This window comes from Phyllopteryx taeniolatus, chromosome 23 (assembly GCF_024500385.1).
Source record: "Phyllopteryx taeniolatus isolate TA_2022b chromosome 23, UOR_Ptae_1.2, whole genome shotgun sequence".
In the NCBI taxonomy this organism is placed as follows: domain Eukaryota; kingdom Metazoa; phylum Chordata; class Actinopteri; order Syngnathiformes; family Syngnathidae; genus Phyllopteryx; species Phyllopteryx taeniolatus.
Window position 1 is genome coordinate 396,363 of NC_084524.1, and position 24,104 is coordinate 420,466.

The 24,104-nt window shown below is 51.9% G+C and overlaps 4 protein-coding genes across 7 annotated transcripts; 2 read left to right on the forward strand and 2 right to left on the reverse strand.

The window, feature by feature from the left end:
* Positions 1 to 69: 69 nt before the first annotated feature.
* abce1 (ATP-binding cassette, sub-family E (OABP), member 1) lies at positions 70 to 8,819 on the reverse strand. The gene is made up of 19 exons (XM_061763802.1): positions 8,660 to 8,819; positions 7,294 to 7,435; positions 7,141 to 7,226; positions 6,976 to 7,073; positions 6,786 to 6,903; positions 4,978 to 5,115; positions 4,843 to 4,912; positions 4,672 to 4,768; positions 4,514 to 4,603; positions 3,940 to 4,061; positions 3,746 to 3,870; positions 2,384 to 2,480; positions 2,251 to 2,310; positions 2,122 to 2,180; positions 958 to 1,068; positions 737 to 879; positions 537 to 659; positions 294 to 405; positions 70 to 212 (listed from the first exon to the last, which is right to left on the reverse strand). Exons 2-19 carry the CDS (start codon positions 7,394 to 7,396, stop codon positions 165 to 167), a joined length of 1,800 nt encoding a protein of 599 aa, XP_061619786.1. The 5' UTR covers positions 7,397 to 7,435; positions 8,660 to 8,819; the 3' UTR covers positions 70 to 164.
* Positions 8,820 to 8,832: 13 nt separating this feature from the next.
* anapc10 (anaphase promoting complex subunit 10) lies at positions 8,833 to 11,132 on the forward strand. Of its 2 annotated transcripts, none has more exons than XM_061763841.1 (4): positions 8,833 to 9,275; positions 9,349 to 9,466; positions 9,801 to 10,084; positions 10,777 to 11,132. In XM_061763841.1, the coding sequence occupies exons 2-4, from the start codon at positions 9,352 to 9,354 to the stop codon at positions 11,008 to 11,010; spliced, it is 633 nt and encodes a 210-aa protein (XP_061619825.1). In that variant the 5' UTR covers positions 8,833 to 9,275; positions 9,349 to 9,351; the 3' UTR covers positions 11,011 to 11,132. The 2 variants fall into 2 exon arrangements, with proteins under 2 accessions (XP_061619825.1, XP_061619826.1); XM_061763842.1 differs by having other exon boundaries at positions 8,843 to 9,466; positions 9,801 to 9,891; positions 9,964 to 10,084.
* A 125-nt stretch (positions 11,133 to 11,257) lies between these two features.
* On the reverse strand, positions 11,258 to 24,098 carry LOC133472661 (F-box/WD repeat-containing protein 7-like). Of its 3 annotated transcripts, none has more exons than XM_061763810.1 (13): positions 23,345 to 24,098; positions 17,900 to 17,982; positions 17,673 to 17,808; positions 16,579 to 16,713; positions 16,363 to 16,486; positions 15,635 to 15,771; positions 15,410 to 15,529; positions 13,889 to 14,070; positions 13,490 to 13,715; positions 12,961 to 13,027; positions 12,733 to 12,876; positions 12,512 to 12,661; positions 11,258 to 11,879 (listed from the first exon to the last, which is right to left on the reverse strand). In XM_061763810.1, exons 1-13 carry the CDS (start codon positions 23,369 to 23,371, stop codon positions 11,713 to 11,715), a joined length of 1,698 nt encoding a protein of 565 aa, XP_061619794.1. In that variant the 5' UTR covers positions 23,372 to 24,098; the 3' UTR covers positions 11,258 to 11,712. The 3 variants fall into 3 exon arrangements, with proteins under 3 accessions (XP_061619794.1, XP_061619793.1, XP_061619795.1); XM_061763809.1 differs by lacking the exon at positions 23,345 to 24,098 and adding an exon at positions 18,434 to 18,794; XM_061763811.1 differs by lacking the exons at positions 12,961 to 13,027; positions 13,490 to 13,715; positions 23,345 to 24,098 and adding an exon at positions 18,434 to 18,791.
* Positions 19,515 to 21,678, forward strand: tm4sf5 (transmembrane 4 L six family member 5). Its single transcript, XM_061763840.1, has 5 exons — positions 19,515 to 20,339; positions 20,515 to 20,595; positions 20,678 to 20,820; positions 20,886 to 21,078; positions 21,147 to 21,678. Exons 1-5 carry the CDS (start codon positions 19,974 to 19,976, stop codon positions 21,162 to 21,164), a joined length of 801 nt encoding a protein of 266 aa, XP_061619824.1. The 5' UTR covers positions 19,515 to 19,973; the 3' UTR covers positions 21,165 to 21,678.
* Positions 24,099 to 24,104: the final 6 nt, after the last annotated feature.

The following is a 24,104-nucleotide window of genomic DNA, read 5'->3' on the forward strand; positions in this document are numbered from 1 at the left end:
AGGTTGTCATGATGAACATTTGACAAGTTGTGGTTGTTGAACGCAAACCCGAAAGCTCACACATGAGGAGATGCTTATGCTTTTTATTTGCATTTTTTTCCAGCTCACTTGCTGCCGCTGTTGTCGTCGTCGTCGTGTTTACGGGAAGTCACACTCCAGTTGTCCTAGTCGTCCAGAAAGAAGTAGTTCCCGCTCTTCTTCTGTTCCGTGTCCTGGAAGTTCAAGAAGAGAAGGTCAAAGGCGACAAAATGAAAAAGAGACCACTTGAGCCAATGCATTGAAGCGCAGGCCACCTTGATGGAGTTGAGCTTGTTGATGCGCGGCCGGAAGTTGTTGGGATCTCTGCGGAACGTGATCTCCAGCAGAGACAGGAAGCGGTTCATGCCGGCCAGAAGACCCTGCGGACTGACACGCGCGCGCGCGCACACACACACACGCTTGGAAATCCTCTCGAAAGCACGGAGGGGGGCCACGTCGTGTCCGCTGCGGCCACAAATACAGGGGGCGCTTGTTCTTATGCTAAAAACCGCTCTTACGTGTTGGCGGCCGTGTGTTTGGACGGAATCCCGTCGAAGACGATCACGCGGTCCGCCAAGTACGTGGCCATGATGAAGTCGTGCTCCACCACAAAGGCCGTCTTCTTGGCGTGCAGGATGTACCTGGAACGCGCATGTGGCACGTGCATGTGAGAGCCGCGCGCACGCACACACACACACACACGCGCGCGCACACGCACCTCTTGATGACCCTGGCCGCCATCAACCTCTGCTCGGAGTCGAGGTACGCAGAGGGTTCGTCAATGAGGTAGACGTCAGCCGGTTTGCCCAAACACAAAGTGAGCGCGACTCTCTGCAACTCGCCGCCCGAAAGGTTCTGGACCTGAGAGAGACGAACCACGCACGCACGCGTCACGCGCAACCCCGAAGCCACGCTCGCGTGTCGCGTGCGCGTTCTTACATCCTGGTCGATGATGCTCTCGATCTGCATGGGCTTCATGACGTCCGTGATGAACTGAGGGTGCGTGTAGGCGTCTCGGATCTTATCGTGCAGAAGGGCGCGGACGCTGCCCTGAGGGTCGCACACAGACAGGATCGAGCGTTAACCTTCGAGTCGCACGCGTGCCGGGCCCGAGTCGAGGCACGTGTACCGCCGCAATTAATCCACGCGAGCCAATAATTCCATATCGGTCGAGCGATTCAGCACCTGGCCAGTGGGGGACGTTTTGCGTCAAGCAAGCCTTAAACGAACGTCCTCCACCGACGCACGTTTTTCCCCATTTTGGCCTTATAATACAGTCGGCGCGATCCACTCTTGTGGTGGTTGCCACGGTAACGAGTGTATCCGGTCGCATCCGGTTGAGTTGACAAGATAAAGCCCAATGATCGTAAAAACAGGATGCGGTGGTATCGGAATACAAGATTTGATTGCAAGAGTCTGACATAGTGCAATCTTGAAAGACCAAATTTGTCTGACGGGCATTACGTGTTGTCCGTCCCACACCGCCGACATATATATATATATATATATTTTTTTAATAACGATATTGGCCGTCAGATATTTATAGTCCTACGTCAAAAGACATGCGACAAGGCTAAAAATAAACTAGCTTTTGGCGTCAATTATACTGTGCACGATGGCGACGCGGAGTAAATGTCTTTTGCGGAGCTTAATCGGATCGGTGAATTATGACATTAAAGCCGATCAGCCCATCATCATAAAATGCTAATTATCGGCAGATACCGATCAGCCCGATAAAATCGGTGTAAAGTCTGATATTTCACTATACATATGTATGAAGTTATATGTAGCTGTTCGGCTGTGTGGCGCCGAGCGCGGCAGTACGCCCGGATTTATGGATGTATGTGTTCTAGTGATTCGGGATCGCAATCATTCGCTCGTTCCCCACACGAATCACTACGGAAGTATTTTGGTGGACATTTTAGGCGCTATCTAGGTCCACAAGTTGAAGCGGTCAATCCAACCCCACTCGGCATTTTGGCAAATCTCGTCACCTTGCAAGTATGACACCCGTCTCAAGTTTGGAGCTCCCAAGTCCAGCGTCAAGTCTTTTTAGCTTGTATCACCAGTCTGTGCGGTCAAACGGGAAGTCAGTGCACCCACCTTGAACTTGGGACTGATGGTCTGAGGCTTGTAGCTCACGTTGAGGATGGGCACGTCACCTTGCCAACACAAACACCCGAGTTAAAAGCCAGGCGGGCACGGTGTCTCACACTCACACACGTTTGTCACCTCCGCCGTCTGGTTTGAGTCCTCCTGCCAACATCCTGATGAAGGTGGTCTTTCCCGTGCCTGCGCGCGAACACAAACACGAGTTACGCTCACAAGTGCATCGTCGTCAACTTGTCGTGTGGTCGCGGTTTACCGTTCTCCCCCAGCATGACCATGATCTCCGAGTCGGTGAACTCTCCTCCCTTGATCTCCAGGGTGAACTCGCCCATGGTCTTGGCCATGTTGGGGTACTGTCCAGACAGACGGACGGACGGACAGACAGACAGAGGCGCGCGTGAGAGCCTGGTGACGGATGGCCAGGGCCAGGAGCCGCCGGCAAATGTTGCCAAACGCTGTTGTATTTTGTTGCTAAATGTTGCTCGACGGCAACGCGTCCTGACGGAGGAGAACACGAGGTCGATTACACGCCGCCGTTACTCAAACTGAGCGACCGTCGCTGCGAGAACCAAGTTGAAAGTTAGACTTTTGTATCTATAAAAGTCATATGAACCGCACAAAGGAGCTCGAGCAATGCTGGTGTTCTTGAAAAGGTTAAAAATTGAGGAAAAATGGACTTATTGATATATTTGTATGGACAGTGAACCGCCGCGAATGGTGGCGGACACATTCCAGAACACTCGCACACAAACAATCTTTATCCCACATTAAAAGCAATTCAAAACCTATTAAGATGCTTTCTAAAGTATCTCAGCACCTGCTCGCAGTTCGCTGACGTTCAATAGAAAACTGGCACATACAACAAAAGACAAACACTGTCAACTTGTTTCTTGTCAAATGCACCATAAGTCACATCCATTGCCATTATTATTATTCTTGTATGTCTCAACATCAAAACGTTCAATCGACTTCATTCTGTCTTCTGAAGGTCTGCTAGCTTAATGCTAACATATAATTGGAAAGGCCACAAAAGTGCTACTGGAAATTAGCATTGACGTTGCAGTGATTCTAACCCTTCAAACAACTGCTCAGACAGAGCAGCAACACAGACAACAATGCTCGCGGGCCTTATATTCTCTCTGCTCTATGACCGGAGTTTAATAAGGGACCTTCTCTGCCTTTCCTTGCTCCCAATTCCACAGCATGTACATCCAGCAGAGCTCAGTGCAGGCGGCAAGTTGCGGTACTACACTGATGGCTTGGCTGTATGCTGTGAAAGCCCATATATAAAAAAAATCGAATCAAATTAAATGAAAAAACTAAATCAAACAGCTGCCATCTAACCACTATTTCAAAGCATCAAGTGCATTTAGCAAACAAGAAACCAAGGAAATATAGAACATTGTCGGAATGTGTCTTGAAAATAAACGAGTAGCTTTTGATTGGTACTGTCGCGAGTGAGCGGATGAGCTTGAAAACGATAAAAGGGGAAAATGTGCGTGTGTTTTAGTGTCTGAGCGGCTTTTCAAAAGTAGCCAAATGAGTCACGAGGTGTTTTTTGGGGGGCCGGGTGAAAAGTTCCTCAATGCGGCAACAGAAGCGCAAAGTCGGCATTGACCTGGTAGTGGCGAAGCCGCTTGACCTCCTCCTCGTTGGCCGTCTCGGCCACCTTGAACACCAGCGAGGTCTCACGGAAGCGCAGGTTCTCCGTGGGAACGTAACCGTCCAGGAAGATGTTGATGCCTGAGGGCCACGACAGCGGCGCGTTAGCACGACGCGGCTTTGGAGGCGCAAAGACGGCCGGACGCTTACCCTCTCGCACGCTGAAGGGCATGGTGACCACGCCGTAGGCGCTCGGGACGCCGTACAGGCAGCAGATGAAATCGGACAAGTAATCCAACACGCTCAAGTCGTGTTCCACCACGATGATGTACCTAAAATGAAATAAAAAATTGAAATGAATAAAACATTCCCCAAAAAAACCAAAAAGACCAGGTTTGATGTCGTACCCGGAAAATCTTAACTCAAGGTGCCACTGTACCTTTTAAACATCATTTTATGGAGTAAATATGATGCATATTAACTAACGTCATCCTTCAAATGTCAAATACATGACATTTCCATTATTTGAAAGTCTTTCAATGTCCAATCAAACTACTATGCAGATCAGTTTCATTCACTCGCCTTATTGGGTGTATTGTAATTCATCAATACATTATCAGATATCACTGCCAATAATATGACACAGCTCACGTGCAAATATTACTGTTGCATCATTAGACTATATTTAGTCCACGTGGAAATCTTGTCGTTTGCTTTGACCCCTCAATGTCGCCCTCAGTTCTTTTGTTTCGACACGCAAGCAACGCGTGTGAGGCGTACGCACCTGTCCGGTGTGATGAGCGAGCGGATGGTGATGGCGGCCTTCAGTCGCTGTTTGACATCCAGGTAGCTGGACGGCTCATCAAACATGAAACTGCGGGACGGGAAGCGCGCGTGAGTTGAGCGCGGCGAGGGCGGCACGGCCGGCGTCCGCTTTCTTACATGTCGGCTCTCTGGATGCAGACGACGGCACAGGCGAACCTCTGCAGCTCTCCTCCTGACAGGTCCTCCACATTCCTCTCGCGTAGGTGACTCAGATCTGCCCGGCAACAAGACAACCAATCACGACGGCTCCTTTCTTTCCCCGGACCTCGGGGCGTTCGGGGGTCGTACCGAGCTGTTGGCAAACCAGGTCCTGCGTATCCATGTCGTCTTTTCTGCTCAGGATGGCGCCGACCGATCCCTGCGGGCGCAAAGTCACGATTGCAACGGCGAGCGGAGCCGTGGCGCCGGCTGGCGGACCTTTACCTTGACGGTCTTGGGGATCTGGTCCACGTACTGCGGCTTGACGATGGCTCGCAGGTCATCCTCCAGGATTTTGGTGAAGTAGTTCTGGAGCTCCGAGCCACGAAAGTAGGTCAGGATCTCCTGCCAGTCTGGAGGATTCTGGAACATGAAGGTACAGCGGCTTCGATTCTCGTCGGTGTGAGCGCGTGCGTCAAGGTTGTTAAGAGTTAACACAAACCAACCAAATAACCAAAACCAATCCAAGACCGAAACGGTCGCCTGCCTACAAAAATAACTAGAATTATGGTGCAAATATCCTCGCTTTTCATCTTTGTCAGTTAATTTAAAAAAAAAAAAAGTACAAAATTTTGATGTGATTATTTGTCCTGTTTCAATGTAGTGGTCGACCCAGCGTGCAGCGTATTCACAAGTTACTAGTGCTTATCATACTAACTATATGTTCATCTCCCCGGAGACGTCAGTTTACCGCGTATTGCTATTTAGTCGGCCGAGTCCCTTCCTTTTCGTGTTCGTGCTAAGTTAGAATTCCGAGTTCCCATTTACAGCCGTGCGTAGGGATTCTGTCGCTTTATCGGGCCAGCTTTTAAATTGCCTGCTACAGGAATGTGTGCTTTACGTCTTCACGATTCGATGACTCGATTGCGGGCTGCTACATGTGGACGGCTAGTAAAAAAAAAATCAGTTAATTCGAGAGTTTTTATGACACAATAATTACTTTGACCTTTTTAATTTTGCTTTTGACAAACAAAAACTCCAACTAGCACTAAAGCTACGCATTTCCCCCCCCAAAATTAAGGAACCTGCAAACTGAATTTGAAAAACAAAAACTCAAAACCAAATAAAAACTAACATTTACGAATAATCCAATACTATTATAACCTTTTGTGCGTGTTCCAGTGATTGGGGGGGTTACTGCGTTTGCAATCATTCCCACATTCCGAATCACTAGACTTTACACCGATCTGATCGGCTTGATCGGCATCGGCCGATTATTAGCATTTTGTGCTGATCAGCTTTAATGTCATAATTCGGCGATCCGATCAATGACGTAATTGATGGGCTCCGCAAAAGACATTTACTCCGCGTTGCCATTGTGTACAGTATATTTGAATCCGAAAGCAATTTTATTTTTAGCCTTGTCGCGTGTCTTTCGACGTCATTTACGATCACTGGGCTTTGTCAAATGAAACACGTCCGCATACACTCGTTACCACGGCAACAACAATGGGTCGCGCGTGTATTGTGTTGGTAAAAAAAAAAGAACAAAATGAGGAAAAACGTGAAGACGTTCGTTCAAGGATTGCTCGAGGTATGTTCACGTACTTTTAATACGATACGGCTCACGAGCAGCCAACAAAACCTTATGTAGCCGAGCAAGCTAGTGCTAGCACTAACGGTTGTACGTAAACATGCCGGCGTTATGTCAAATCATGCTCTCAAGTTTCGGTATGTCTGAAGTAATTTAATTACAATAAAGTAATTACAGTAAGTTAGCCATGTTGTAATGTTGGTTTGACCTGACTGATTAGAAAACATGACCTGACTAGAGAATATTTTTGAAGACACTCAGTGTACAGTAAATGAACAAGTCATTTAAAGAGACACATTGCTCCATCTTGTGATCGGATCGGTGATCGGTTATTGATTGATTGATTTATTTTTAACCCGCTGATCGGCCCCAAAAATCTTGATCGTGTAAAGCCTACGAATCACTACAAAGACATTTTTCGTGGACATTTTAGGGAACTCTCAAGTTGAAGTGCACGATCCAAGCAGACTTAACGTTTTCACAAACTGACAGAACTCACATCAAACTTTCCCAGGTTGGGTTTCTGCTTCCCCGCCAGGATCTTGAGCGCCGTGGACTTGCCGATCCCATTGGTCCCCACCAGCCCCAGAACCTCTCCCGGTCTGGGAATGGGTAGCCTGCGCATGCGACGATGACGACGGTGAGGCCGAAGCAACGTATGTCAAAGCGAGGCCGAGGTCTGGGCGTACCGATGCAGCTTGAAGGAATTGGCGCAGTATCTGTGCGTGGTCTCCTTCTCCAGGTTGCTGGGCAGGTTGACGATGGACAGCGCTCCGAACGGACATTTCTGCGACGAGACGGCGGCGTCACACGGGGAGATCCGGGAGGGGCCGGGCCGGCGGGCGCGCTCGTACCTTGATGCAGATACCGCAGCCGATGCAAAGCGACTCAGAGATCCACGCGATCTTACTCTGCGGGGTCACCTCGATGCACAGCTTCCCTGAGGACATCAGCGCTCGTTAGCTTCCCCGTCCTCTTCACATACGCTCGCTCGCTCGCTCGCTCACCCATGCGGACCACCGGGCAGCTCTTCTTGCACTCTTGCCGACATTTCTTGGGTTTACACTTGTCGTGATTGACGATGGCGATCCTGGTGTTTTTATCCGCCATGACGGGCCGCTGCTACAATGGAGGCCGGGACACGCCGAGCTGACAACAAATTGGTGACACGAGAATAAAAGGGAGGGGGGGGGGGCTGACTGAAAGGTTGGAGCGAGCAGAGCAGCGCGGCCACAATTGCAAACAAGCGCCCATAAAAACACAACATGAGGGAATGAAGACGAGATTTGGACTTTTTTGTGTTGAATGCGTCAGTGAGTGGAAGCAAACAGCGCTGCCGACGACTACTCATACATCGCATTTGGGCTGCCTGCAACTAACACTGACTTTAGTAAGCCAGTCGTCTGTCTACTATTTTTTCGATTAGTCAAGGAATCAGATCAAATTAAACTTTTGCTCACATCCGTTCCGCTTTTCAAAAACAAACAGAAAATGGACAAACAAATTGCTGATGATCTGTCAGAAAATCGGCAAAAATGTTGCTCATTGTTTTCCAAAGTCAAAGCAGATGTATGCAAATGTCAGATTTTGAAGGAAAAAAAACAGAAAGATAAGCAGTCTGCTTTCTTTGAGGACTACAGAAATCGGAGCACATTTACTGTTGAGAGACTAAAATTCTGATGATTTGAACAATTTCAAGTGCAATGAGGTCTCTCAACGATTAATCAATTCCCAAAGTAGTTCCTTTGTTAATCGATTAGTTGTCAATTAGCCTCTACATAAGATGTGCTTATTAGGTGTCCCTCGCTGTTCCTCTCATCTGCATCGCCAAAACGTCGTTTCCACCAATGTGTCTTGAAATATGGGTCGCTGGATCTTGAATAATTTGCAATGAATGTTGAATAAGGACCGTAAAAAAGTGCAGCCCAGCCTATAATGCACAATTCAACAACCGTCCCCGTCGCTTGGGGCCGATTCAAAGCGGGGAAGAAGCCCTGCTTTCTACGTTCGTCATGAAAAGGCTCGAACGGGTCAAGTCCCAACGAGACGTCGACCAAAAGGCTCATTTTGCGCCCCACTTCAACATGTTCGCCTTCGCCATCATCATCATCGCCGCCGCCACGCTTGTGTGCCCCTCGATGGAGAGCTTTACAGAGACAAGGCAGAGACCGTGCTCGTGTTCACGTACACGCAGCGCAGTTTCGTGTAGTTGTTGTTGTTGTTGCCTTAGCATTTAGCATTTAGCTTCGGTGTGGGGCCTTCACTCGTTCACTTTTGACAGCCGCTCGCTCGCTCGCCACCTCACAAAGTCGCTCCCAGGACAAATTCTGTGGTAAAGGTTCCCACGGCGCGGTAGGGAAGAAGACAACTCACCCCACTTGGGTCTAACGTGTCCGAATTAGGACGAGGGAAAGAAGGCCGAGCAGATAGAAAGTGTAATTTCGGTAGAAACTTCTCCCGAGCAACGTGTTCGGTTCCTGGATGCCGGCCGGAAAGATGGCGGCCTTTGCGCAGTTAGCTCGCGACGACCCACTGGGTGACGTCACAAACACGGGACAAGGCAACGTCGCCGCCATATTGAATGTGTACGTTTGAAGGATTTGGCTTTTCGTGGAAAATATCATCACGCTCATGTATGATACGTTTTAAAAAGGCTCCCCATTTATGTAGCCACAAAGAGACAACAAGCATTCACACTGTCGCGCTCATTTTGGGGGGTTATCTTATCGTTCAGCTGTTCTCCACTCGTTCGGCGGGTGGCGGTAATGCGTCTGGAGGCTGCTTGAAACGTCAACCGCAAGGGAAGAAGCAGCAGCAGCAGCAGCAGCAGCAGAAGAAACTCCGCCTCACGTCATTTGTGTTTAATTGGATCGCAGTACAGGAATTTCGGAACGTTTCCACACCAAATGTTGTTTATTCGTAGCAGGGGCATGTCGTAAACTGCGGCCAAGTCGTTAACGTGGATAGTAGGACTCCTGTATGAGTCAAGGTTCGCCAGCTCCACAGCCGTCCGGCTCTCCATTCGCGACGTTGTTCCGCTGCTCTTTATTTCCCTTCTTCAGACGATGGCCACGCCGACCAAGACGCCGCCCGGGGCAGACCCGAAGCAGCTGGAACGGACCGGCACCGTTCGGGAGATCGGCTCACAGGCGGTGTGGTCGCTGTCCTCCTGCAAACCAGGTCAGCTCCGAGCTGCCAAAGTTTCTAGACCCCCCCCCCGGCGGGCCCCATATAGCTACCTACACTGAAAGCACGATGTAGAAATAACTAACACAGCCAGTCAACCGGAAATGTGTCAAATTGGCAGAATGATAAAAAATAAAAAAAGAATGGAAACTGGCAAGCAACAGTCAGTCAGGGACACTGATCGACACGTGATTGCAAGTAGTGCAAAACAAAAAATGACGAGAAAGTCCTCGTCCTGGTATCAAACATACCTACTCATTCTTATGCGCCAATGTCAGCAGTCTCTCAGGGGCACTGCCCAACCTGACCCGCTGGCCGACTTCCTTAGGTTTTGGCGTGGACCAGTTGAGGGACGACAACCTGGAGACATACTGGCAATCGGACGGATCCCAACCGCATCTGGTCAACATCCAGTTTAGGTACGAGGTACGCTCGGGGACGCCGTGTCCCTTTTGTGCACCAGCTTTTTTTCTTCTCACGGCTGCATCCAGGAGGAGGACCACGGTGAAGATGTTGTGCATTTACGCCGACTACAAGTCGGACGAGAGCTACACGCCGAGCAAGATCTCCGTCAGAGTGGGGAACAACTTTCATGACTTGCATGAAGTCAGGGTGAGACGTTCAGGACATGACGTGACGTTTTACAAAGTTCACCATATCCGAAATCCCTTTGGAGTGATGAGGGAGAAGCGGATGATGAATGATCGCGAACGTAGCGACTGCATTCGTAATCGTTTATGATTCCCTACTCCCAAATCCTCATATCGGGATTTTCATCTTGGAATACGTGTGACTCGACTTATGAATTTTGGGAGATACGAGCCGTCGTTCAGCCCATTTCTCTGCAAAAAAAACTCAACAGAAAACAAAGACAATCACAGCTTGTCTATTTAAAATACAACCATAACTTAGCCGTTCGCTCTGCTAGCTTAACACTAATGCGAAATAGCACTTATGTTGCGGTGCTACAACCCTTTAAGCAATGGATTGAACGCAAACAGACAAAATCACAGGACTCAGTCATCCCCTGCGAAGAACGGTCAGGATTCGTGCCGTACTGACGAGCTGACCGGAGTTACGCGTCTCGATGAAAAGTATGTCTGCCCCAGGTGGCCGAGGCGCACACACCAAAAAGAGCGGCACAATTGTAATGGAATTGCTGCAGTGTGACAAAAAGAGTTGAATTCTTTTGAAGATGTTGTCGCATCGGAAACGCAAAACCCTTTTTGTGCATTGCTGGGATATGTCGGGTAAGGACTTTCGGCGCGTACCTGACGCGGTTCTCCTTTTCTCGGTCCGCGCAGCAGTTGGAGATGGTGGAGCCCAGCGGCTGGATCCACGTGTCGCTCCTGAACCAGCGGACCAACGAGCCCGTCCGGACGTTCATGATCCAGATCGCCGTGCTGGCCAACCACCAGAACGGCCGAGACACGCACATGCGGCAGATCAAAGTGTACACGCCGGTGCAGGAAAGCTCCGTGGGGAAGTTCCCACCGTGCACCACCGTGGACTTCATGATGTACCGAACCATCAGGTGATCGGCGAGCCGTCACCTTCCGTGACTTCGAGGCCTTTAATTAGCTCGATTTGGTTTGTATTTACTTTGAATTGTTTGCCAGAGCTGCGAATGTGCCTCATCCCAATAAACCTTTTCCTCCTCTCTCGTGTGAGTACTTGTGTTGCCACGGTAACCGGGTCGAACGGCGGCTTCCAATTAGCCGCTTCGATTCACTTCAAACCGTCGCGCCGCGCGGCCGTTCCCGTTGCGACGACCGTGCGCTCGGCATCTTTCTCAAATCCTCTTTTATTGACATCATCTTCACAGTTACAGCGTTTGTTTAGCAAAAGCAGAGTATGTCCCCCCTTTCCTTGTATTTACACAGTCGTACGCGTTCAGCTTCGGATCCGGCAGGGCCGGCCGGGTTCCTAGTCACGATCTATCCGGTGAAAACACTTTGATTTGCGAATCATCTTTGCCATTCGTACTTCACAGCCAATTGCAGCGAGTCAACGCGACAATCCGCGACAGCAAAAACCTTGCGGCCGCGTCACAAAAAGTTAACAAGAGGCTCGATCGAGTCACCGACCGATCGGACGGGACCCGAGGAGGGACAAGATCACAGCGAAGCGTGCGGCGGGGACGGCGAGCGAGTCGGAGTTCCTCGTTTCTAGCAGCAGTAAGTCGTCATCTTGTGGCGCCTCAAATCTCGGTTCACCTTCGCTTGGCAAGCGATCCATTTTTAGAAAACAAAATCCTCCGTGACGTCACCTTTGTCCGACTCGGTCGGTCCCCGCTCGTCCGGGTCGAAGTCCAGCACCAGCAGTTTGGTCTCCTCGGTGCCGATCCTGCTGCCGGCGGCGCAAACCAGCCTGGTGTCCGAGGCCTTGATTCGCCACACCACGCCACCTGTAATGATTTACTCCATTGCTTAGTGGGGACAATCTTCAATCCCTTTTATGTCATGTCTTGCACACAAAGAGCAGAGGGTCTCAAACTCCACGGGATCCAGGGAGACGTTTGTCCCCCTCATAATCCTCACGCCAATTAAACATAACCACCGCGAGAGTACCCCCCGAAATGCCATCGTCATGAAAAAGGTGCTTGATTTTGGGAAACAAAAAAAAAAAAGTCATCTTGACAAGAGTGATGTATTTTGTTGGGATAAAAAGTCATTTTTAGACATGCTTTTCATGTCAAAGTTTAACAAGCAAAGAGTCCTATTTTAACAAGTGAATTTCAACACCTCAACATTCTTGTAAGATTACAAAAATAGAGCTGTATATATATAAAAAAATAAAAAGACATTTTGTTTTTCAAAAATGTGACTTTCTTCCTATATGCCTGTTGTTAATCATCCAAAATTAAATTTGGGGGATGTCTTATTGTTCTCGTGATACGTCACAATCAGATCAGCGCTTTGAATTGTCCCAAAGTTAATTGGTTTAGTTTGTCTGTTTGTTGTTCAGCTGGCAAGTTTGTGAATCGCTGCCGTCAACAACAACAACAACAACGCCAACACGTGCAGAAAGGGCGCTCACCGGATCCGCAGCTCTGCAGCGCCACCACGTCGCGCAGCCAGTCGCCCGTCCGGAGGTCCCACAGTTTGACCGTGCCGTCGTCCGAGCCGGACAGAACCAGACCTCGGCAGAACTGCAGGCACGTCACCGCCGACCGGTGCTTGTTGGGACCTGGTGGCGACGGACGGCGAGCCGTCAGCGGCCGTCGGCTCTCGTTAGCCGGCGCGGACGCCTCGCCTCACCTTGCAGGGTGCGCAGACAGCGGCCCGTCCGGATGTCCCAGACCCGGACGGTGGAGTCGGCGTTCCCGGACACGAGGATGCGGTCCCGCAGCTCCATCCCGCTGGTCAGCGACTGGTGGCCCGTCAGCGTGTGGACGCAGCCGCCTGCGGGAAGACACGGCCACGGCAAATCACACGGCTGCGGTCCCCGCCCCTCCCCCTCCCCCTCCCCCCTGTCAAACGTCCCACCTGTTTCGGCGTCCCACACTCGGATGGACGTGTCCAGCGAGCCGCTCACCACGAAAACGCCGTCAAACTGCCCAAAGCACACGTCTGTCTGTAACGGCTTTTCCCAGTCTCGGAGATGCGACTCACGGACAGTTTAGACCGTATCGTAACCCTGTATTGCACTGTCCGTACCCAATGTTGCGTCACAACTCAATCGTATGATATTTGACGTAGAGAGACGTTCATATATTCTTTATCCTCTGCCAAGAACATCCAACATTAGCGCCGTACTGATGAGGCGCTGATGAGTTTTGACTTGTCAATAAAAAGTACAGTATATCCATCTGCGCGCGTTCACGTCAAGACAGAGCGCAGCAGAAGGAATATTTCACCCCCGTGAATCCGAATGAAATTCCACTTGGATTCGGCCTGTTCACGCCGACGGAGGTGTTGATGGGGAGCATTTTCATTCGGTTTGGCCTTGTCATCCAAATACAAGCCTCCACCTAAACCCGTCTTATGACATTGAATCTCGACTGTGCGCGCGTACCTGTAGCGAATACACTCGGTTGGTGTGCCCCCGCAGAGTGTGCAGACAGGCCTCCGTTCGGGGGTCCCACACCTTCACCATGTAGTCGTAGCCCCCCGACACCACGCGGCGGCCGTCGTACTGGACGCAGCGCACCGCCGCCACGTGACCCGTCAGCACGTGCTCGCAGCGACCGCTGGAAACGTCCCACACGCGCAGGGTCGTGTCCCGGGAGCCCGACACCACCCTGAAAGTCGGTGGCGGACAGAGTACCAAGAAAAAGGACTCACGAAGTACAGTGCCCCCCCTCCCACACGCGCTACTAATTCATTACTAATGTAAGGAGTAAAGGGCAAAAAAGTCACACTAAAAGTACTGTAAATACCGGAGTAAAGTACGACTCCGTGACAGCGTTCTTACCGGTTGCCGTGGAGATGCACGCAGCGCACAGTGGACGTGTGTCCGTGCAGCGTGTGGACGCATTCGCCGCTGTCGGCGTTCCACACCCGCAGCGTCCGGTCGGTGGAGCCGCTGATCACCGTGGCGACCGCCATCTGACTGCACCACACGCCGCCCGTGTGGCCCGTCAGCGTGCGCACACACTAACAACACGACGGGAAACGCAGGCGTCACAAATCACGCGTGGGGGTCTCAGTGTGGTCGCACAATTGTGCACACCGTCTTCGAATTGGAGATGTGTTCACAATTAACCAATCACCACAAGTGGGTGGAGTCGCCAAATATTATCCCCAAGTCAGAGTCATGTTACTTGAAAGTAACATGACTCGAGTAAAAAGTAAGCCTCCCCAAAATGACTTCAGCGTAAGAAAGTAGTCAGTGACAAATCTACTCAAGTACACGGTGAGTAACTTCTGATGTATTTTTTGTTCCCAATCAGAGCATGAACGTCAAATAATATACAAAAGAAGAAATGTGTGTGAGCGAGATGAGCACGTACCCTGAAAGATGCGTGTTTTTATGAACATAAAATCGGGATAACGTGGGCTAATATGCAAAACATCTGCAACTTAGCGCAAGGTTGTTTTCTCAACTTAGAAGTGGGCTGCAATATCCACGGTTGGACAGACAGTTCCAGACAAATACTACAATGCACCAAAGCTGTTGTTTTTGGTCGTCTGAAATGTAAACAGTCGCGTGCCGTTGCCTTCTGTGGGAACGGCGACCTTCCCGACACGACCGGCACGTGGGCACGTCGATTAGCCGCGCCGGTGTTTCTGGTGTTTATATCGATGCTCGCGATGTCCAAGAGAAGACATCGTATGCGCTTACGTCGGATGGGAGCAAACGGCGCCCGATGCGGAAGTCGAAGTCGTAGTTTAAACAAACCGCGCACAGAAAAACATTGATCAGCAATAATTGATCAATAAAAGCAGTGAGACGCATGCACATCATTGGAACGGAGTCAAGGTACCGTTTCCTAACATAAATACTCAAGTGAAAGTAAAAAGTCAAATACTATTTGAGTCAATGTAACCCGTTACTTCCCACCTCTGCCGATCACATTCAAACGTGTGTGAGATGAGAGTCGGCACACGCCTGGCGCCGCTTCGAGTGCCTCGGATGAAGCCCAAATAAAGTTCGGGCACTGCAAAGCGCTGGCGTCGGGCGGACTACTCGCATCTCCAAAAGCGTCACTTTTTAGGACGTGCACGTTGAGCCATTAACATTGCATCGTCAAACACTTTGTATTGGTCAATAATTGGGGAAAAATGACACACCCACGCGGGGACTGATCAATCGTAGCGATTTGTTACAAAATATTACACCCACCAAATTTGGACATTGCGGCTCGATGCCAGCAGTATGTAAAAATAGGACGCGCTGACTATACATTTATACTGTATGTCGTAATGGCCCGAAAACGGAAACCAAAACTACGCTTTGGCGTGCATGTGCACGCACGCACGTACGCACACACACCTTGCCAGTGATGGCCGACCACACTTTGAGCGTGTTGTCATCAGAGCCGCTGACAATCAGGTCACCGCTGAACTGGAGACACGTGATCACATGGTCGTCGTGACCTTTCAGCACCTGCACCTGCACGTGCATGCGCGCGCACACACACACACACACACACACACACACACACAGTCCATGTTTATGTGTGCGTGTGTGTGTGTGTGTGTGTGTGTGTGTGTGTACCTTAGCCTGGCGTGCGTCCCCGTTCCTCCAGTTGTTCTCGATGCGCTGTTGTCGTATGTACGTCGACTTCCACGCGGTGGGCGCCACGCCGGACCTGACGCACGTCCTGCGGCGAGGCGACGAGCACTCGGACACGCCTACGAACGGGAAATGTTATCGACAATAGGCGTTATTAACAACGGACACCGCCTTGAAGCGCGATACAGAAGTGTGTCCGGCAGATGGAACTCGGCATCGCAAGTCAATGACGTGAACTTTTGAAAAAGTCCACGCCTCTCGTTCAGCCATTCACACAAACACCGATATATTTGGGGGGGGCGGAAAAAAAACTGAAAACGACGGATGTCGATGTTAATCGGGTGAGTATCAATGCTAACCCCGCCTAATATGTATCAGATATTCAGTTCGCTCAGCACCGAGCTCACATATGGATCTTTCGGATGTTTCCATGTGTTTACAGCTACAGCTTTACACGATAAATATTGAATTTGCGTCTATCGCAACAAAATCTTGAAATGCAGCTCTTTCTGACTAAAGCGCACTCGTGCTCTTGTGAGGTTGGAATCTTTTCCACTTGGGAGGAGACTGAGTGCTGTTCAAGTGGAAAATATTCCATCCTAACAGCTGTTGGAATAAGAGAGGACTTTGCCCTGTAAAAGGCCCCGTCCTAACCGTCTTTAGTGATTTGCGTCACGGTGACGAGTCGGAACACCTGGTCTTCGGCTTACCTTCCTCACGGCACTTCTCCCTCCACAGCAGGTTGTCCTCGGCCAGGATCCTCCAGTACCTGCAGGTCTGGGCGGCCTGCAGCAGGTCTCTGGGAGCCAGGAAGTTCAGCACATACAGAGCCAGCTGAGGACGGGGACGGGGACGCAGACGCACACACGTGTCACGGTATGTGTGCCCAACGCGGGACGGCGGCTGCGTGCGGCGGGCGCTCCGACCTCTTTTGGCAGGAGGGAAATGAAGTCCCTCTGGAAGTGCGGCTCGATGACCTGCATCACGTGCCTGACCTGGCCCGTTTGGCACCTGTCAATCAACTGGTCCAGCGCCAGCAGCCTCTCGGGCCCGCTCCACGCCTGCGCGCAAGACGCAATCGTCGGCTTCGCGATTCCCCACCGGGCCACGGCGACACATCGGCAATTGTGCCGCCCGGCCGCGGGAAAAGACCCGCTTTCACTTCATAGCTCCCAAAATGAGCATTTTTCTACAAATAATAATGGATCTTTGGTCATCCACCGGTACCAGTGACGTATAGTGACAGGCGCAACAATTGAATGCTCTTCCACTCGATGGGAGTGTGTATCCACGTCCCTTTCTTTTTTCCATTTCAGTGTTACGGAAAAGATCCGCGCAAGCCGCTTCCGCATTCGGCAAAACGGGTCGAAGGGCTTCCTCCCGGTTACGGCGAAGGGTTCGTGACGAAGCAACTGCATCAGCTTGAAACGTCTACGATATCTTTTTTGAAGCAAGATGACAATATTTGTGTGACTAAATGATATACATGCATTTGACTTTTGACACCAGCCATAAAGAAAACACAAGTTTGCCTTGAAACAATGACGGCATCAAACCGAAGTCTCGCTCGTGAGCGCGGCATACACAGGAAGCCGGCTAACCCGTTTTCCGGGTCATGTCGCGTGGCCTTCCGCACAAAGCGGATTGACTACAAATAACGTGTCTTTGCTCATCTATCGATGCTAGCGACGTCTCGTGACAGGCAGAACAACTAAACGCTGTTCCGCCAGATGGAGGGAGGAACGCGCGATGAATCCATTTGTCATTGAACTGAGACGAGATCATTATTTCATCATTGATACTTTTTTGGTTTGGTGGTGCGCCCTGAGATTTCCTGAACCTACTAAAACACGGGTTTAGTTTGTTCTTCATCCATTTGACATGGGCGAACTCACACCCTAGCGCTCATGCTACGAACCAAAATGCTAACGTTGGCGTTGCCCTGGCGCACTCATCAACAAATAGGAACGGCACAACACTTCAGCTCGACCGTGACGACAAGCGATAAGCGGCGCAGTGCCTGAAAGGTGACGAGCCAGTCTCGGAGGCCGCGAGGGGGCGGGCCCGAGGTCACGCGCCGCCGCTGAGCCGAACGCCCATTGGCCAGCCGGAGGTCCCCGAATGTGGTGGGCGCGGTCTGAACCACGCCGGAAGGACTGCGGGGAGGCACACAGACAGACAGACAGACAGACGGCCGTGTTAGCCAACAGCCGTTAGCCCCCGGAGGGCCGCAACGTCCCAGCCTACCTGAAGTAAGCGTCGCCTCTGCACCGCTTCTTTCCTGAGGAGAAGGGCCGACCCTCGGGACCGTGAGCCAGCTTCCTCTTCACCTGAAGGGAGGAACGCGCCACTTTAGCAAACGCCGCTCACTATATTGGGCTTTTTACATCACGGACTACGTAGGAGGACCTAGAAAGTTCCTCCTTTGTAGGAGTCGGGAGTAGGGAATTGTCTGGAATCTTTCCATCAACACAAAGAGGCTTAAACTGGTATTTCAAGGCACCACCGGATATGCAGTGCTCCACCTTTCGAGATGCATCGTGTGTGTGTGTGTGTGTGTGCGCGCGCGCGCGCGCGTCGACGACAAACTTGTGGGAGAATGCGGGCAGGAATGGCGGCGATGGAGCGAGAGCAGCTGTGGTCAGCACGTCACAATTCGACCCCCTTCGTTTCGTGCGCGATTCATCGTCGTCATTCCGGATCGCGATCGTCACGATTCTTGTTGTTCTCGTCGCCGTGCACGCGCCTCGGTTCTTTTCAAATGGCCGCTCGCCCGCTCACCTTGTAGAAGACGAGCTTCAAGGTCCCGTAGAAGCCCATGGCCGGCCGCGGAGGAAGAAGCGGGCGAGCACCGTCTCGGCTCGCTCGTCACGTCACGGCACGGGGACGCGCAAAGACGCGAACGCGCAAATGAGTGGCACGGGACTTTTCTCGCAACAAAAGAAAGCAAAGCTTTGGAACGCAAACGAAGCCTCCCGGATGCTCCCGCAATTTCATTTCCCTCATGTGGCTTGAAATCAGGTGCTCTTCCCATTGCGCCTTTTCCCCTGCCAGCCAATGAAAAAAGGGGACCGACTCATCAATGCAAAAGCAGCATTCCTTGAGCATGCTTATCCAACAAAATGCACACCCTTCTTCTTGTTCAAAGTTTGCCATTTTGTGGGGCACGATTGAATTTTCGGAATGCAATGCTTCAGCTTGGTTGAAGACGACGTACAAGTAGATCGATGTGTGCATATGTCAAATCATAAACAATCATGTGCTTTTGCTTTCTCACAGCTTTTATTTGTGGAGTTTCTCCCCTTCCGAGCGAACCGAAATCCCACCACCTGGGCCGTACGTCATCATGCACCAATGTCGTAAGAGTATTCCGAGGGGGCCGAGGGCTCCCTCTAGCGGCAAGCATCAGAATCACTGCATCAAATCCAAATGAAGTTTACCACATTGAAACAACGAAGCTTGTCGCTATGCATGCAGCCCCTTTCAACGATTCTCCTTCAATCCAGTTCAGTACATTTACTTTTCAAGTACAGTAACAACACACTTACATTTCATCTCCTAATGACCTATATTTCGGGGTGTTCATGTTCAAACGGGTTATAATCTTACAGTGGCTTACAATTATATGAAAAATACTTCTTAGCAGTGGCGTCGCTAACCCTATTTTAGCCCCCCCCCCCCCCCCAAAAAAAAAAAAAAAAAATATATATATATATATATATATATTTGGTAATATGTAGTAATGGCGAAGGTTCATAGTCCAAGCTCCCCTAAACAAATACCGTTCTGTACAAAATACACAAGTGGTCTTGCGGGAAGCGTTTTGCGGAGGAGGCGGGGCAGGGGCCCAACAAACACGCGCGCCGAGCCCCGCGTCGTCTGGAAGCCACGGAAAAGCTGATGAGGAACATTGGGAGCGTGCTGCCAAAAATGGATCAAAGACATCGTTGGGGGGGGGTCACGTGTCGTAATTCGAGCCAGGACCGATTTAGTTCCTGTCGTCGCTATTGCTGCTGAAACCGTGAGGGATGACGAAATCTTATCTCATCTCTTCCTGAGGTTGCGTACCATAGGGAATCTATAAAGTTTGGAACTTGAAGTCCTGGATCGCTTTTGGTGTATTTTCCTGAAGGGCGGAATCGATCGAGTCTGTTTTTCCTCACTTTTACAATAGAAACTCGTTTTGGAAGAGTCAAGTCTGGTATCCAATGATGCCGCGGACACGCGGTCCCGCAAACACGAGCGAGCCTTTGCCCTTCGGCCCCTCGCCCTCGGCGGTCAACCGTCGACAGTCGGCGCAGAAATAAGACGAAGCCGGAGAATGAAATCCGTGCGCTCATCTGGAGTGACGGCTCGGGTTTATTGGCTACTGGAAGCTAATCGATGTTTCTGCGCAGCCTATCACAAGTGGCCAACGGAAGCGCACGTCCTCCCCCCGCGGCCTTTGTTCCCCTCTCCGCTTCCGCTTCGCGGCGTTTGGCTCGCCGCTGGAAGTCGTCGAAAGGAAGTCGGGATGTGTCGTACGGGAAAGTGCGCCCGCGCGGTGGGCCTGATCCTGCTGCCGTCGGCCTTCGTCTGCATGACCGCCAACCTGCTGCTCTTCTTCCCCGACGGCCAAAGTCTGGAAAACGATCAGATCTCGCTGCAGGTGTGGCTGATGGGGGGTCTGCTCGGAGGAGGCCTCTTTGTGAGTAACTCGGCGATCGGGTCCGCAGGGCCTTACTTGAACCGGTTCGGTTCGCAGGGCCGCCGATTCTCCAAACATGCTCGTGACGCCAACTTTTGTCTGGTGTCAAACGGCGCTCCGGCCTTTTTCAGCTTTAGAAGCGGAGATGACTTTTCTTTCGCCTCCGTATTTTCAGATGCTGTGCCCGAGCTGCTCCGCTATCAGGGCCGGGGGCAAGGGTTGCTGCGGAAAGGGTTGCTGCGGCAACCGTTGCCGGGTGAGCGCCTTGAGATAACGAGGGCAAACGCGGGGGAGGGGCGGCAAGCGGACAATCACACCCGTGTTCGTCTGGCCGCCAGATGCTGAGGTCGGCGCTCTCGTCGGCTTTCGGCCTGGCGGGCGCCGTCTACTGCGCCGGCGTGGCCTCGGCCGGGCTGGCCGTCGGACCCAAGTGTCGCGTGGCGGGAGACGTCTGGAAGTACCCCTTCGAGGAGCTCGGAACGTGAGTCTTTCCCCGGCGCCGCGGCAACGGCAAAACCTAACGTAGAAGTGGACCGCTTCCGTCAGGGGCGGCGAGAGCTACCTGGCGAACCGGACCTTGTGGGACGCGTGCGAGTACCCCCGCAATGCGGTGATGTGGCACGTGGTTCTCTTCTCCGTCCTGCTGTCGGCGGGCGCGCTGCAGACGGTGCTGTGCGGCGTCCAGGTGCTCAACGGCTGCTTGGGCTGCATCTGCGGGGACTGTCGAGACGGCGAGGAGGTCGGCGGCGTCCCGCCCGACGGCCGGCGGCTTTTCGCGCGCGAGCTAACCCTTCTTCTCCGTCGCAGGACGAAAGTGGCTTGTGAACCGGGCTGCCGGGATCCAGTGGAATTCTCCCGCGCTGACCGGACCGGCTTTTCCTTCACCGCCCGTCTTTTACCGTACCTAAAGCTACTTCGAGTACACGCCCAGCTCTTCATATCGAACGAAACACACTCGGGCGTGATCCTTTATCAATTCAAGACTGCGCGCTTGACAAACGTATTAGAGGAGCAGCCGGCGGAAAAGTCACGCCGCAGCGTTGCTAATGCAAAGCGGAAATTCTCCTCGCGAACACGAGTCGTACGTTTTCCATAGATAGAGGCCCAATTGATTGAATTGCTACAAAAGCTCCTCAGGGTCTTAACAAAAGCCAATTCAGTGAGCTGCAATTTGGCCGTCAAAGGTCAACGGACTTTTCGGTCCGTCATCGCTGAGCAAAATTCCACACGATGCCGGATGCCGCCTTGTCCTTTTGCTACATTTGTCAAGCGCCGGAAGTCATGACTGTCAAAACTGCAAATCCCAGTTTGTCCATTAAAGGTGTGTCCGACAGTCAAACGTGAGGAATCACTGCGAGCCGGCGGCCGGACACGATCCGGCTCGTTCCGCACGTCGTCGGATCGCTGTTGCGCGGACGGGGTCAAAGGTTGACGTCGCCGACCAGGCGGTGCGGGTTAATCGAAGCCTCGAGGCTTTTGTTGCCACGCGGCAATCGCGAGCCGACCTTCAAGCGTAAACATACGGCAGGGAGGCCGAGCGACGTACTCGCCGGCGCGGGAGCGTGCCGCGGAACGTACTAGAATGACGTCACGGGTCGCTGAGGCCGCTCGACGGCCCGCGAGCGGGGATCGGCCTACGTGCGCTTCGCTTGTTACATTTTCATCCAGACGGTTGCACGTTTACCCGCCTGCCTCACTTATTAACCAACATTGGAAAGCATGCGGTCAATGTGTTATCTTCAGTTTGGTCAAGACAGGAAGCGCTCAATCCTGAAGGGAACACAAACAAAAACTATTTGGGACGTGCACAAGCCATCTAATGCCACTGTTTGTTTGTTTTTCTGCTTTACATTAGCTAGCATAGCGCTATCAATGACCACTATTACCTGAATATGCCGTACTATTTGACAACGTGATACTCGGGCCTCTTGAAATCGCTTCCTTTCCTTCTTGTCATTCGTCTTAGGCCAAATAAATGAAGGACGTTCTCAGCTGTCGCCGAGCAATCGCCGTCAGCGTCACCGCCTGTGACGCCGCCGGAACCTTTGGAAAAGCCCAAATGAAATTTGCCAGGCCCGAAACCACACAGCAAGTCAGTCCGCCGAGAGATTTCGTCTGCTTGCTACAAAGTGTGACCGACATCGGAGCCACACGGGGAGATAAACGGAAGCTTCAGTCATTGGCGTTCGTCTTCGACGTTGCCCCCGCGACGCCCCTTCGCGCGCGTTTGCGACCTCTCCTTTGCCGTCCGCTTTCCGACATGACGTCAAAGTCGCCGCACCGGCCCGCGGGACGTGGACGACCGAGTCGCCGAACGCACGTCGGCCGCCTCGGAGCCGACGTCAGCCAAAGAACTGCTTTTCGAGCAACGGCAAACGCGAGTCCTCCCCGAAGCGCTTAGCTTCACGCACGCGCGTTTCACGGCACGGTGGCCCCGAAGGCTACGAGAAGACGGCGTTTGTCAGGAATCGCGCACGGTCAACAATGTCAACTAGGAAGCTTTGTAAACTTGTTCTCGCCCTTCAGACGTCATTTTGTTTGGGAAAGAGTCAAAAGACTTGCTCGTAGTTTTGTGCGCAACGACAGCGCTCCGATTGCTTGAGAAAGGCATGGGACCGCTTCTTTGAGAGTGCGCCTAAATACGCGACGAGGCGACGAAGGCAAACGCTTGCGGGGCGGAGAGGAGCGAAGAACGAGGGAGGGAGGGAGGGAGAGAGAGAAGGCAGGCGTGTCCCACGATGCGGGATTCCCTATTTCAAGTTCCCTTCCGAGAGCGCAGAGAACGGCGCCAGCGCCTCATTGAACTACTTCGGCAGTCCGCTCGGAGTCAGGTGGGTTCTTTGGGTTTGTTCGCAGAATGCAATAAGGTTCGAGATGCTCTTCTTTCGTTTATTGGAAATGATTGACATTCTGTATGTGTCAGATCAAGTCATACGTGTGCAAAGAGTCAAAGTTGACCCCACGCTCGCGACATTCGACTCCATACCTGGCGGCGCTCAGCTTACCGTTTGCACGTTGACGCGCGCGCGCATCGCCGGCCGTCGGACGGGTCGCCGGCGCCCTCGCGGGAAGCGAACGAGCCGGCCTCCCCCGTCTTGTTTTTCTCATTCGCCTGCGAGAAGGAGAGGCTCGTTTGCACCGATCAAAAGAGAGTCTGTGGGCATCGGACAAACGGACAAATGATTAAGCGTCGCGTGTCGCAATCATTCCCCCTGACCCGCTTGTCCCAACAGCATTAGATGAAAAGGAATTCTCCCCCCAGCACGGTCAGCAGACGCAGCATGTTGCGCACGAGGCACGGCGTGGGCCCGCGGACCCCCAACGTTCGCTAAAAACAGGCCCGTTAGTTTCTCCGTGTCCAAATGTGTCCCACAAATTGTCTTGCAGGAGACGGCGGCAAAAGAATCGACTCTGCAAAATCCGTCGCTAACTGATGATTCAGCAGTTCCCAGTGAGCAACTCCGATTGTCTCCCAATTTGTCGTTGACACCCGTCCTAACCCGTCGAGCAGAGCCAGATGCGGCGACCGCCGGCCGTTCCCCGCGCCCGCATTTGGCGAACTCACTAACGTGCCGATCCGCTTCGAATTCAAGTCCCGTCCACGTGGGGGAACGCGCCACGCACTTGGCCCTCGCCGGTTTCTGAACGTGACCTCAGGCGATCATGTGAAGAAGCGGCGGCACGCTTCTAAGCTTGACGTCAGACGACCTAGAAGCTAAAGTCTGCAAAAATGAATCAAATCCAAAACTCGTTTGGAGCGCTTCT

Excerpts from the sequence above, each read along its gene's own strand:
- abce1 (XM_061763802.1), bottom strand. The coding sequence starts at position 7,396 with ATGGCGGATAAAAACACCAGGATCGCCATCGTCAATCACGACAAGTGT. Across the intron at positions 4,913-4,977 it reads AGATCCCCAAGACCGTCAAG|GGATCGGTCGGCGCCATCCT; the intron begins GTAAAGGTCCGC and ends TTGCGCCCGCAG. Across the intron at positions 2,481-3,745 it reads AGCGGCTTCGCCACTACCAG|TACCCCAACATGGCCAAGAC; the intron begins GTCAATGCCGAC and ends CTGTCTGGACAG.
- anapc10 (XM_061763841.1), top strand. The coding sequence starts at position 9,352 with ATGGCCACGCCGACCAAGACGCCGCCCGGGGCAGACCCGAAGCAGCTG. Across the intron at positions 9,467-9,800 it reads GCTGTCCTCCTGCAAACCAG|GTTTTGGCGTGGACCAGTTG; the intron begins GTCAGCTCCGAG and ends CGACTTCCTTAG. Across the intron at positions 10,085-10,776 it reads ATGACTTGCATGAAGTCAGG|CAGTTGGAGATGGTGGAGCC; the intron begins GTGAGACGTTCA and ends CGGTCCGCGCAG.
- LOC133472661 (XM_061763809.1), bottom strand. The coding sequence starts at position 18,472 with ATGGGCTTCTACGGGACCTTGAAGCTCGTCTTCTACAAG. Across the intron at positions 15,772-16,362 it reads GGAGAAGTGCCGTGAGGAAG|GCGTGTCCGAGTGCTCGTCG; the intron begins GTAAGCCGAAGA and ends TCCCGTTCGTAG. Across the intron at positions 13,716-13,888 it reads GTGCATCTCCACGGCAACCG|GGTGGTGTCGGGCTCCCGGG; the intron begins GTAAGAACGCTG and ends ACCGACTTTCAG.
- tm4sf5 (XM_061763840.1), top strand. The coding sequence starts at position 19,974 with ATGAAATCCGTGCGCTCATCTGGAGTGACGGCTCGGGTTTATTGGCTA. Across the intron at positions 20,340-20,514 it reads TGCTCGGAGGAGGCCTCTTT|ATGCTGTGCCCGAGCTGCTC; the intron begins GTGAGTAACTCG and ends CCGTATTTTCAG. Across the intron at positions 20,596-20,677 it reads GCTGCGGCAACCGTTGCCGG|ATGCTGAGGTCGGCGCTCTC; the intron begins GTGAGCGCCTTG and ends TCTGGCCGCCAG.